This window comes from Prenolepis imparis, unplaced genomic scaffold (assembly GCF_030444845.1).
Source record: "Prenolepis imparis isolate NDT839.2.m4 unplaced genomic scaffold, iyPreImpa1.0 SCAF_13, whole genome shotgun sequence".
Lineage (NCBI taxonomy): Eukaryota > Metazoa > Arthropoda > Insecta > Hymenoptera > Formicidae > Prenolepis > Prenolepis imparis.
Window position 1 is genome coordinate 4,290,556 of NW_028141171.1, and position 12,832 is coordinate 4,303,387.

At 40.6% G+C, this 12,832-nt stretch overlaps 1 protein-coding gene across 8 annotated transcripts in view; it reads left to right on the top strand.

Moving 5' to 3' along the window:
* LOC145944346 (uncharacterized) overlaps window positions 1–12,832 on the top strand; it is a 180,955-nt gene that overhangs the window by 164,815 nt on the left and 3,308 nt on the right. For 4 of the 8 annotated variants that reach the window (XM_083052611.1, XM_083052610.1, XM_083052613.1 and 1 more), the window contains 5 exons: window positions 5,664–5,800; window positions 7,585–7,929; window positions 10,880–10,942; window positions 11,946–12,256; window positions 12,534–12,830. In XM_083052611.1, coding sequence (XP_082908737.1) covers window positions 5,664–5,800; window positions 7,585–7,929; window positions 10,880–10,942; window positions 11,946–12,256; window positions 12,534–12,830 — 1,153 coding nt within the window. The remainder of the gene's footprint in view (window positions 1–5,663; window positions 5,801–7,584; window positions 7,930–10,879; window positions 10,943–11,945; window positions 12,257–12,533; window positions 12,831–12,832) is intronic. The other 4 variants (XM_083052615.1, XM_083052617.1, XM_083052612.1 and 1 more) reach the window with 3 other exon arrangements.

Consider the following 12,832-nt stretch of genomic DNA (forward strand, 5'->3'; position numbering starts at 1 on the left):
GCCTACGATTTCACATCAACTCGTCACTGAGGAATGTGAAAGAGTTATGAAAAAAATTGATCGATTATAAGACCACCGAGAGAGAGAGAAGCAAGAGAGAAACAAAGCGAAGGAAGAAAGATCGACAGAGATCGCGAACTCGCGGGTGCAGATCGACCTGCGTGCGAGGCAGGGCGAAAGAAAGAGAGATAAAAAAGGGGGAAGGAGAGGGAGGGGAAGAGAGAACACGGGACGCAACCGCGAAATCGGACCGAGCCGTGAAAATAACGATTTCTCCTTTGTGATGCGCTCCGCGTTAAAGTGAGAAGGGCCGGTTTCCAGTAGGAGAGGAGGGGGAGGGGATTCATCATCCATCGGGCCCCGCGTGACTCGTCGATATATTTTTTTCGGCAACGCGCCTCGAAAATCGATATTTTATGTAGATCGCGCGGAAAGGGCAAGCACGCCCTTTCGTCGCCGGTGGCTATTCTCGCCTTGGCGAACAAAAACACCCTGAATCGGAGAACGAGAGCGGAAGAACGAGAGGGAGTAGGAGAAAGAGAGACGAGAGGAATCTTCGGGAGGGACGAGGAACAGAGAGAGAGACTGCCGTTTAGGGAAGAGCCAGAATTCATCCAGAAAATGGAACTTTTTCATAACGATTCCTCGGTCGCGAGGAGAGGAGAAGGCAGTCTGTCGCTATTCATCCGCCGAGTCAATTTAGATGAAAATGCGTATGCGCTACTGTTCGGCTAAAATCATGTGACATCATGATGAAATCGATGTTATAGCTAATTTTACGGGAGTAATTCTAATTTGAAGTGAAAGATTCCCTCTATCAAATTGATTAAATGGCCTTTCAAAAAATGAATGCAATTTGTGAATGAAGAAATTAACATAATTTGTAAAGATAGAAGTTTAATTTCAATCTTGATTAAAAATGTTTTTTCTTTATTTTTTGAAACGTGTTGATAGAAGAAATAATAGTAAATTCTAAAATTTATATTAACGAACAGTAATAAATTTCGCAATTATAAATAAAATTATTAATCTTACGTTAAGAATCACGTCAACTGAATTCTGAATTTATAAAGATATTCTGATTTCACCAGACAATTATTTATGCGACTTGCTGCATCTGTTCAGATTTTATTTTCTTTTGATTCGTAATGTATTATAATTGTGGCAACTTTGATTTCGCTCATTATGTGAATGTAATATTTATGAGAGACGGTGTATTATTCAAACACTTTGTATGGATATCAAAGAATACTGTTGTGTAAGTGCTACTTTCAATTGTTTCTCGTACTGTAATTTGGACGAGCTAAGAAAAGAAATGTTACATTGAAACTTAACAATGCGAAAGAGAGACATGTTTCAGTAGAAATTATCTTCATTAGAGTATATTCGCAGTGTTTCTGTTTTCTTAATTAAATTTCAGTCTAAAATAGATCTAAAATAGATCATTCTCTCTTATCTATTTTCTTTTTCTGGGTCCAATAAGCATTATTTATTTAGATTCTTAATAAATTTCCGGCTCCGATAAACGATAAATCACTCCGACCAAAATTCTCCTTCTCCCTCCTCTTATCAGATTTAAATCGCAAATGGAGCACAAGGTTTTGACCAAAAAAGCGCGTTCGACCAAAAAATCTTCGGCCCTTCAGGTGCGCCATTGTGCCGTTTTATCACCTGACGAACGTGACTCACTCACCTAATCCCGAAAATAGTTGCCCGTGCTCGGGGGGTCATCGGCCACGTACGTAGTACATAGTATCTCCGCGCCGTTGGGTCACGCGAGGAAGAGGACCATCCGTTCCTTCGAGGGAGAGAAGGCGAAGGTCGCCGCCGCGGCCTCGCATCCTCGACCTTCGCTGGAAGGAGGAGGAGAGAGAAAGAGAACGGCACGTATACATATATACGTGCGACAGACACGTCACGGAGGCTGCGTCTCTCCAGCTGCATCCCCCCACTTCCTCCCCCCATAATGGTGCATCACGCATGCACGCATCTTTGATGCGACTCTCGGTGTCCTCTTCACGTTTACGTATGTATGCGTGGGTGATGGATAGACGTGTCACACTCGCGCGAAGCGCTAAACGGACTTGAATGGACCCGAAATTGCATGGGTGTCCCGCGCCTAAGCACAATGGACCGTCGCGCAAGAGTGTGTACGTGTGTATGCAGATGTGGGACACAAAAGGGATGAGGGATCCGTCCGGGAGATAACGATCTTCCGGATGATGATCGACATTCCTTCGTACTTCTTTCTCGATATCGAGATCGAGGCTCTTAATGTGAGTGCTCCTTTCATCATCGGATTGTTGATGCGTGTAGGAGCCTAGTTCGCCGGTATTTTGGAACTATTTAGCAAAGCTCTTTGGTCGTATAATTTATCTCTTGGTCCTTGAGAAAGGAATAGGATTGTAAAAATGTTTGCGAAGAGAAAGTGAAATTTTTTAGCACTTTTCTTGCATTTTTTTTACCTGAAAAATCTATTCTGTTCCCGACACAACCGATTGAGGAGGGGAGGTAACTTTACGGAGAGATACGTTCAAAAAAGAATCTATTACACGCCTAGATGTATCCGTTGAGACTTGTTGTTTAAACCATCGTCTCTGATTCGCCGAGAGAAGAGCGTCGGTTACTTGCTAGAAGGAAAAAAAGGTAAAGCTGAAAAACCGTCGCTTCTCCTGTCTCTGTGTGCAATTGTCTGCACACATGTGCACATACGTGCGTTACAAAAAAAAAAAAAGAAATAAAAATCAATCGGGGGTAGTTTCGTTCGCGAATCGCGCTCTCTCTCCTTTCCTTTCCGTTATCAAAGACGTCGCACCTGGTTGAATATTTGGCACCGCCATCTTTAACGTACGCGCTGCTTCGAAGAAAGAAAAAAGAAGAGTAACAAAGGAGCGCAAGGGTAAAGTCGAGAGAAAACCGGTAAAAATCGCCCCAAAAATCTCTCAGACCCCCTTCTTCCCTCCTCCAGCAACGCTGTCTTTCGCGAGGGGGCCCGCAGATTCTCACGGAAAAAAGCGTAATTTTCGATGAAAAAGAGGCAGGGACGATGCAAATTCGTGGATGAAAAGGGAAAGAGGCCGCGTGTGAGAGTCGCGCATGTACCTGCCGCAAATATATATCCCGCTCGTGATGGAGAGAAGGAAGAAGGGTCCAGGATATAGGCTCTCCTCCGGGAGAGGAGAGGACGTAGCCGAGCGGAGCGAAATTTTATAGGGATTCCAGGGTTCACCGTCAGTTTCCTGGAGGCCTATCCTACCTGACCTGTTGCGTCTTTTTTTACGATTTCGGGGGAATCCTTCGTCAGGTAAACCGTCGTCAGAGACGACGAAGAGAGGGAGAGAGAGACGAAAATCGGGTCGGGACCCCCGAAAAAACGAACGTGCGCAGGATTCACAGGATTTTGAATTCCTCCTCTTCGCTCTTCCTCCTCTCTCCTAGCACGCATCCCAATAACGATCATTCCCGGGGGCATCCGATGCCCCACCTGCGCCCGCGGCAGTGCGTTTTTTATGAGGCTCTCTCGCGCGAACGTTTATCTCCACACATTTTCGGTTTCTCTTCTCTCCTCCTCGGCTTGCTTTTATCCCCCGGAATCGAGAGTCGATGGGAAAAGCGCCAGAGAGAAAGAGAGAGAGAGAGAGAGAAGCGGCTCCAAATGGCTAAGCGACTTCCACTTTTTGGCATCACTGACCCTCGTCCCCCTTCCCCCAACGACCTGGTCCTTCCGCGGTTTTCGAGTTTCCCACAAGAATGCGAAGAAACAGCTTCTTCTTGTGTCTTTAGTCGCGGCTGATTGCTCGCTTTAGTTTACGTGTTCTTGCGTTTTTGCTGAAGGGTGGTATTTAAGAGATTCTAGTTAAGTGCGTGGATGATATTTTTGAATTTTATTTTACTAGGATTTTATTAAATAATTATATTTTGTTTCAAAATATAATTGAATAAAAGAATAAAATAAATAAATATTTCGAAAAGATTATAATTTATTTTTGAAACAAAAACTGAATTCTTATATACAGCGAATCTACTATCGAGGCAAGTCTATTTCATTTAATGCAAATTTTTAATTACATTATATATCTTTGTAATTTAAATTTCAAAGTTTGATTAAAATAAATTTTATTTTAAGAATATAATTTTAACTGTCAAAAATATTGTCCTTCTTCAATCATTCATAATTTAAAAATTATTGATGCTTCGACAGTTTTGCTGAGAAAAATGAATTCCGAATAAAGAATCTATCATTAAACGGACTTCTGATTTGAAACATATATTATATATGACATATTTAATATATCTTAGATATTTTTTATATAAATCTAAAAATGTCTAAGGGATTCTCTCTAATATACTTCAATATTTGAATATATCATTTCAATACACATATTACAAAATTATGCAATATATTATAAGTTATACAAATATTTCTGCAATCATTTTATGTGTGCAAGAAATGTGTATTCCCGAGCTTTAGAGTGATTTCGATAACGTACGATGAGTTTCCCGGCTTCGGATCCGAGCATGCGCGACATACGTTCGGGCGCCATAAATCCCTTCAAAGTAGCGTATCGAAATATTTATTAAAAATCACGCGCACAGACCAATCGCGGCCCGTTTTCTGCGTATCGGTTCCGTGCCATTATCCCTGCAACCCCGGACGAGCACGAGCGAGACGAAGGAGAGAGTAAAGGGGTGGCGAGAGGGAGAGCAGTCATAAGATACGATGATGGATGCTCGCGAAGGGTTGCCGCGATCGAGTAAGGAAGAGAGGGCACGCCGAAAGGGCAAAAGGGTTCTGCTGCGACCAATCGGTTCGACGTAACCGACGCGCTCGACCAATCCCGGGGGCCCGCTAGGGCCACGTGGTGGTGGGGAGGGTTGATGCGCCCTTGGCGGCGCGGTTTCGTTGCGTCACTCTGACATTCGCTTCGTATCGGTCCGTGGACGAAGACCCCGCAGGCGCCGCCGCAAAAGTGACCGGTCTCTCTAGATCGCGGAGACGAGAGTATAAATATTAATGAGGTGTGATTTTAATTAAAATCGAACGCGATCCGATCCAAAGTCTCTCGCGAACGTCAATCTAGGTGTCGATAAAGGTGAAGGACCTTCCCCGTCGCGTCCTAGGAAGTCCTAAGTGCGCGGGCCTATCTTTCGTCCCGATGTCTCCCGAGGCGGGATGAGATCGCGCCGATCGATAGATCAACCTGGGATCGCCCGGCGCGATCCTCTTCGCTTTCGCGCGAGGACGAGCCGATCGTCGTGCTGGACCTCGAGAGACGTTGTTGTCCCGATGTAGGGACGGCGAACGGACGAGACGAAGCTATGATGGTGTTCCTGGAGGAGCCCAGAATGATCTTCGCGGACATGCGTCTTCATGCCACCAGCACCCCGACCACCACGCGTTACCACCATCATCGGAAGTACAGGGCGCAGAATAACAACGATTGTACGGCGACTCTTTTCTCATCAATTCGACGAAGCTTGAGAAGACGCGTTAAAATATAATATAAAAAAATATAAATCTTAAATATCTTACATCTGGGAATTGTCAATGTATAAGGATTTATAGACCACCCCCTTATCCGTTAAGCATAAAAGATATATGTTGATTGAGAACGTTTATTTGGATTATTTTTCATGAAACCTGTTTTCTTTGCTTCTTACAGATGCAGACTTACACGGCGATGTTGACGGCCCGGAACTTAGCGGCGATGACAGGAGTATCGCAAGTGACATCCACGATGCCACAGAAGCGCACTTTGATAACGATTCTATGGACTCGGACAAGGAAGCTCTCAACTTGGTAAGTTGTCTCATTCTATTTTATTTCATCGAATATTTGAGTCGATTTTATTTTACGAGAGCCTTAAGATTTTATCTGATTTTCGAAATTGTGCGCGAATATTATTCAATATTTGGTGTGAATAATAATTTCTTTATTATTAGAAGACGTAGTGTTATCGGATAAAAACACTCTGTCATGCAATCATACCGCATGTTAATGATTATTATCAGGAAACGTAAAAAAAAGTGATGAAAAGAGACGCGGCTTTTAGTGCCGCGAGCAAAATGTTTACGAGTATAATTCATAAATAATTTGCACGTCATCTTGCGTGCGCGAAGATACAGCTGTTTAGATAATACGCGCGAAATTAGTCGCTCTTCTTGGTCTCGAGGCTCGTGTGTCAACAATTCTATTAATATTGTTCGACGTACGATATAATATACGCTTTCAAAATTAATAAGGAATATTTATGACCAAATAAATAATGGCCATTGCTATAAATCAGAGAAAAAACGTATCTTAATAATGAAAATAGTCTTGCGTTGCAGCAACCTCTCGCTTTATTCTATTATGTTTAACATAAGAACACCAAATTTTTGCATAGAGACAAAAAAGAATTTTACTAAAAAATATTTCTTTAAATAAATTATATTTATGTACTCCTGTGTACATAGAGAAATTTTTTTAAATTCGTTTGGTTCTAATTAAAATCTTGCATTTTATTTATTCAGTCGTGTGTTATTGATAAATAATTAAATATGTTTTCTTGTACTCTGTAACTCGTTAATAACGTTTACAAAAAATGATTTTTTCAATGATTCAACTTCAGTGGTATTTTCTCTACTTATTTTGACGAAAATCTTGCTTTGTCATATGACGTATTATCATACTTGGCCTGTATGCGTGGCTTAAATGTATCAACAACAGTACCAATCCCATTTACAAGCATAATATCCGGTTAATACTTTCTTTCGGGAGGAACATCCTGGTCGTATCTTCGATTTTTTTTTACGGGACGCTCTCTCTCTCTCTCTCTCTCTCTTGACGGGCGTAAAAAAGCGCTCGCGATCAATATTTGACAAATAAATAAAGGAAGCCACTAGCGAGATGGACGACAAGAAGGGACGACGACACGTAGGGAGAGTAGGTTTTATAAAACACAAAAGAGCGCAGGATGGACCGTAGTGACCAATATCCTGACCTGGCCGAGTGTAAACACGGCTTTGTTCGACGGCGAATTCACTCTGTAATATTAGGGAGGATGGCCCTCTTCGCGTGGCTCTTCGTGTTCTCGGCCCTACGTTATAATGTGAAATGTCGTAGCCCGCATTTCGGGAGGAAGTCAGAGAGAAACTGTCACTTGATAATTTCAACCGATAAACCATTCGTAGAACGCCAAGAGTCGTCAGCGTATCGTTTAATCGCAAAGACTCGTTTTCTTAACTTTTAATATTGGAACATGTGCTTTTTGGAGCTGCAGATATGTCAAAAGCACATGCTGCGATAATAAAAGTATTAGTCTTCAAATATTAATATACACTCTGATTATAAATAATCTTATTTTAAATAAATTATAAATTTTATAAATTAAATTATAATTATAATTTAATTTTTAATTTAATTTAAAATAAAATTTTTAATTTATTTGTAATAAAAATTATAAGTGTATATTTTAGTATTAATTACAATTATAAATATTAATTACAATTATATAAATTATATAATTGAATTTTCTATTAAGAATTTTTGTCTGAATTTAATACGCCATTGATTGAAATGCAAATTCGACAATATTATTTTAGGTCACGGATGTCTCGCAACGGAACAGCAGTAGCGGTACCAGCGGCAGCGCGTCTCCCCCGAGTTCTATAGTGAGCAGCCAGCTTACGGGCAACCATCAGCAGCAGCAGCAGCAGCAGCAACAACACACGGCCAGCCAGAACAACAGTAACTCGCAAGCGGCGTTGGCCGCTCAATTGGTCGGCCAACAATTGCTGATGCACGGCTCTCTCGGAACATTGAGGACTCAAGATATCCAAGCGTTCGCCTCGTCGCTGCAGCAGCAGCAACAGACGTTGCTGCAGCAACTCGCCATGTTTCAGACCAATCCGGGGCAGCTTCCTGCGCAGCTCTTTCTACAGAATCAGGTCAGTTTCTAAAACCCTCCCTTTGTTTTTGTAGAGTAAAATGAGGGGAATAGAGAGAATCTATTTTGGAGATTAATTCTGATCTCCATATCACATTGTCGACATAAAACACTAGAAATTTTAGTTGCTATACAAAAATTATTCTAAGGAGTGAAACTACCCATCTCATATGTAAAATTGGATTTTTTTATTTTAATAATATTTTTAAAAAATTTTCTTTAAATCTTTAAAAGAGTTTCATCAAAATCAGAATTTCCGGGTTCGCGAGGTTTCCTTTTGGGGGGCGAGGGGGGGGGGGTGTCTGTCAAATTATCTTATCCATTTGAATCGCACATTACGATATTGTCGGAGCCGAATCGGAGCCGAGCTTGTCGAAGCAGCGACAATTCGGTCCCGATCTCCGAGCCGCGCTATCTGATCGATGCAGATTCGGCGAGAGTGAACGTCTTATTCTTTCGCGGACGGCATTCTCTCGCGATTCCGACGTCAAGATAGCCACGGCACAAAGGAGGCCCGGGGGACGCTGCCTCTTCGTTTAGGCCGACGTAAAAGCGCCAACTTACAACCGCATCGAGACTCTGCGCTTCGCGCTTCATTACGCCGCATTAAAGTCTCTTTCTCGAGAGTAAGTCATCCCGGCGAATTTTCGAGTGTAAACTTCTTCGCCCGATATTTAGTCAGATTGTACGTGTATCTTCTATAAATAAAAAAATATTTGTCGAAGAATTCTTTATAGAAAATCGAATATGAGAGGATGAAAAAGAGATTTTAAAAAATCTGTGAATTTTAAAATACTTAAAGTATCATTGGGACATAGATGATACAAAAAAAAACTTAGAAAACGGGTAATAATTGAAGACATCCCCGGAAAAAGCGTACAATGGAGATTTCCCGATGTTCCTCGATAAATATCACATTTCTCGTGCCTTTAAAGCGCGCTTGCCGAAAAAGAAGCGACATATTTATCAGTCGTCTCTCGCAACACACATTTCTCGGATGAAAAGAGCGTTTCACGATTTTCTTACTATTTGTTCGTCGGATCTTTCGAATCGACAGAAGAAGAAGAAGAAGAAGGAGGGAATCGATCCACGATATCCGGGGATACGTTGAAAAACGATCCTGCTTCCTGGATGCGCTGTCCCCCTCCCCTTCCCCTGCCCCCTCTTTATCCGTGGGGCCCCTCTCGCGAACAATTTGAATGGAGCTCTGCATTTACGAAAAAGAAAAAAATGCCTATAGAAAATCCGTCACGACGTGCGCGTGCAACTATGTAGTCTCCGGGAAAAATCAACAAAACGACTTCTCTGAGCTCTCTTTAGCTCGCGCTTAATGGGCAGCCGCGTTCTTCATGTATTATACATTTATTGTGCACGCACATGTACACGCATATTTGCGCGTAGGGCCCCGGTTCTGGGTCCTAGAGATCTTCTCTCTCTCTCTCCCCTTCCTTCACCTTTGGAAGATACCGCACGGTGCCACAAGGTGGGGCCCGGGGCCCTTCGGCACCTTGCCACAGGGTGCCTTTTGTTACCTCACACGTGGCCAGGATGTTTCCTTTTTCTCGTCCCGCTTCTTCTTCTCCTAAGCCGATGGGAGGATTCTCTCTCCGCGTGTTCCTCTTCTTTTTCCTTTTTTATTCACGCGGAGCATTAAGAAGGGGCACACGACCTTCTTCCTTCTTCAATCGGGGAACCGTTTCGGCCGAGAGTACAACCTGCCTCTTCCAACCCCTTCGCGGGCGGGTTACGTGTGCGAGCCACGTGAGGGCCTTTGTGGCTTATCTGCCGCAACAGACGTTTAATTTCTTCATTCGGAGATCACCCTTTCCTTCGGCTTTGATCGTCACGCCTAACAGCGGATTTCAATTTTTCTTTTTTTTTTATCCGAATAATTGTGTGTGTAGAATAATTTGGGGAATTTTTATATGTAATGATTAATATAAATTTTAATCTCAGAATTTCGGATAAATTTTTAAAAAATTGAAAAATAAAAATTCTATATTTTTTATTTATACTGCTTTTTTTTATTTATCAAATTTTTTAAAATGAAAACTCACGTGCATATTCTGGCTCTTTTTATCATTATTTAATCATTATTTTTATAGCCGCGTTATCTAGTATTTTTATAAATAAATATTTGTGAGATGGAATAGTTTGGAAAATTGCGATATGTAACATAATGAGAATATATCGCTATAATTTTTAATCTCGGATAAATTAAAAAAAATTCTGTATTCTTCATATATTTTATTTTTGCTTACTCACATTTTTTATTTAATTTTTATAAAAAACTCATATGCATATATGAGAGCCCACTTTATCAATCATTATTTTTACAGTGTCAAAAAATAGTCGCGTTAACTAATATTTCTGTGAATAAATATTGATGAGATATATCTCGCGGGAGAAGATCAAGTAGTTTAAAAGTAGATAGATGCCTCGGATGGGATTTTAGACGATAACCTGTCGCGGTTGATCCCGCACGTGGCTCAACTCGAGGCGTTTCCGTAGGGTGTCTTGGCATAAACTAGCTGCTCGTATGCCGGCGACACGCGACCAAAACTCCAAACCCTTTTTCGATGACGCGAGCCCCTCATTCTCATAATCGAGCATCATGTCCCTAAGGAAAGGGTGAAGATAATCGATCGGATAGATTCGACCCTTGGAATTGTATATATATATACATTTTTTTTCTTTCGTACCTGGTGTGCCGCACACGAGTCCGACACGTGTCCCCCCGCACTTTCAAACGCACGAAAACACCGAGACATTTATCTTCATTTTCCGAGGCTGACGGGCGCAAAATTGAACGTAAGCGTCTAACTGTGACGTTTTTTTTGTACTTGTGACACCTCGTAAAAGAACGAAAAATTCTCATTACGAGTAAAAACGGAACATTAAAAGATGACCATTATGTTGATTTTCCACCAATGGTCGTCGACGTCTTGCAGGGGCTGTTGCAGAGCGGTGGCTACCCGACAAGACCGAGTCATCCGCGCTCACAGTCCATGCAGGTACGGTTTAAGGCAAAATCCGGGCATTATTGACTGCGGTTTTACAAAAACACGCAGTTTGTTTTGCTACGGATAAAAAAATTTCTCTAAAAGTGATACAGGGTGTTTACTCCCTGGAAAACCCAGGAAACCGAGGATTCTCAGGAATTTTTTCTTGTCTTGAAAAGAACTGGGAATTCTTATAAAATTTTATTCAAGGAATTTTTTCAAAAATTGTATATTTGATAATTTTCTCCCTTATAGTGCAAGTAATCGATAATTCGCTGATTGGTCATATATTTTTTTTTTTAATATAAAAAATGCATTTATTATTAATTAAATTATAAACAGGCTGTATACAGTTTTTAATGAACTCAAGACTAGTTTTTTTTAAAGACCTTGTATTAAAATATTTAAGTTTTTATTAAAATCATGTGATTTTATTGACGATCTTTTTTTAGTAGGTCAAGGTCTTATTAAATTTCATCGAAAATTGTTCAAATAATTTAGTTATTTACTTCTTAAGACGTTTATAATAAATATAATAAATTATTTTTCGTTTATATTTTTGCATATATCTTCAGCCTTTAGATATAGTGATATATTGCACTTTGGTATATATTGTCGAAATTAATTTTACGATTACTAAATCAAATGCCAGAAAAACTGCATTCTTGACAACTTACTTGCTATCGTAAAGATATATAAAATATTAGAAAGCCCATAAAATAAGGAAACTTATTTAAAGAAACTGCATCTATACAAATTTTCTTAACTTTTAAATGAAAATATCTGACAGATCAGGGAATTTTTTGAGTAGACACCCTGTAATGAAAAGATTTTCAATGTTCAGGAGAATCTGAAGCGATAAGATAATGTTAAATGTTCGGAAAAGTCTCGGATACATATTCTAATTTGCATGTTTAACAATTTGCATATAATCGCGAGCGAGATTCTATAATAGTCACTTTATTTCGGAAGTTTTAATTTATAATTTTGAGATAAGAATCTGAAATACTATTAGGTTCAACAGGCGGTAGCTCAAGCAGCGCAGCAGTTACAGGCTTTGCAAAAACAGCAAGCTCTTCAGAACAGCGGCAGTTTGGTCGGGCGAAATTTACCCCAAAGATCACCACCACCGCCTAGCACACCGCCTGCAATAAAACCGTTGAAGTTAGAACCCTCACCGGAGGAGACAACGGATCTCGAGGAACTGGAACAGTTCGCCAAAACGTTCAAGCAGAGGCGGATCAAGCTCGGTTTCACCCAAGGAGACGTCGGACTCGCGATGGGCAAACTCTACGGCAACGACTTTTCGCAAACCACCATCTCCAGGTAGAGACATATATTCTTAATAGTTTTCAGATAACGCAAACATTTTAAAAATATTTAGAACGCGCCTGAATTTCTGAGCTTTTCAATTTTAGACGGTATTATTTGAATTATATATATATAATATATAAAAATAATTATTTATTTATAATATATAATATTTATAGTAATTTTGTATAATTGGCACATGATAAAAAATAAAATAGATAAAGTAGAAAAATATTAGTTTTTAATTAATCGACTAACATTGTTGGAATTAAATAAAATCTCTCAATTTCAGGTTCGAAGCGTTAAATCTTTCCTTCAAAAATATGTGCAAGCTGAAACCGCTGCTACAAAAGTGGCTGGAGGACGCCGATAATTCCTTGAACAATCCCAATTCCCTCACGAATCCACTTACGACACCGGAAGCGATCGGCAGACGGCGGAAGAAAAGAACGTCTATAGAGACCAGCGTGAGAGTGGCTCTAGAGAAAGCTTTTATCCAAAACCCGAAGCCTACGTCCGAGGAGATAACTCTACTAGCGGATAGTCTCGGGATGGAGAAGGAAGTAGTTCGCGTCTGGTTCTGTAACAGGT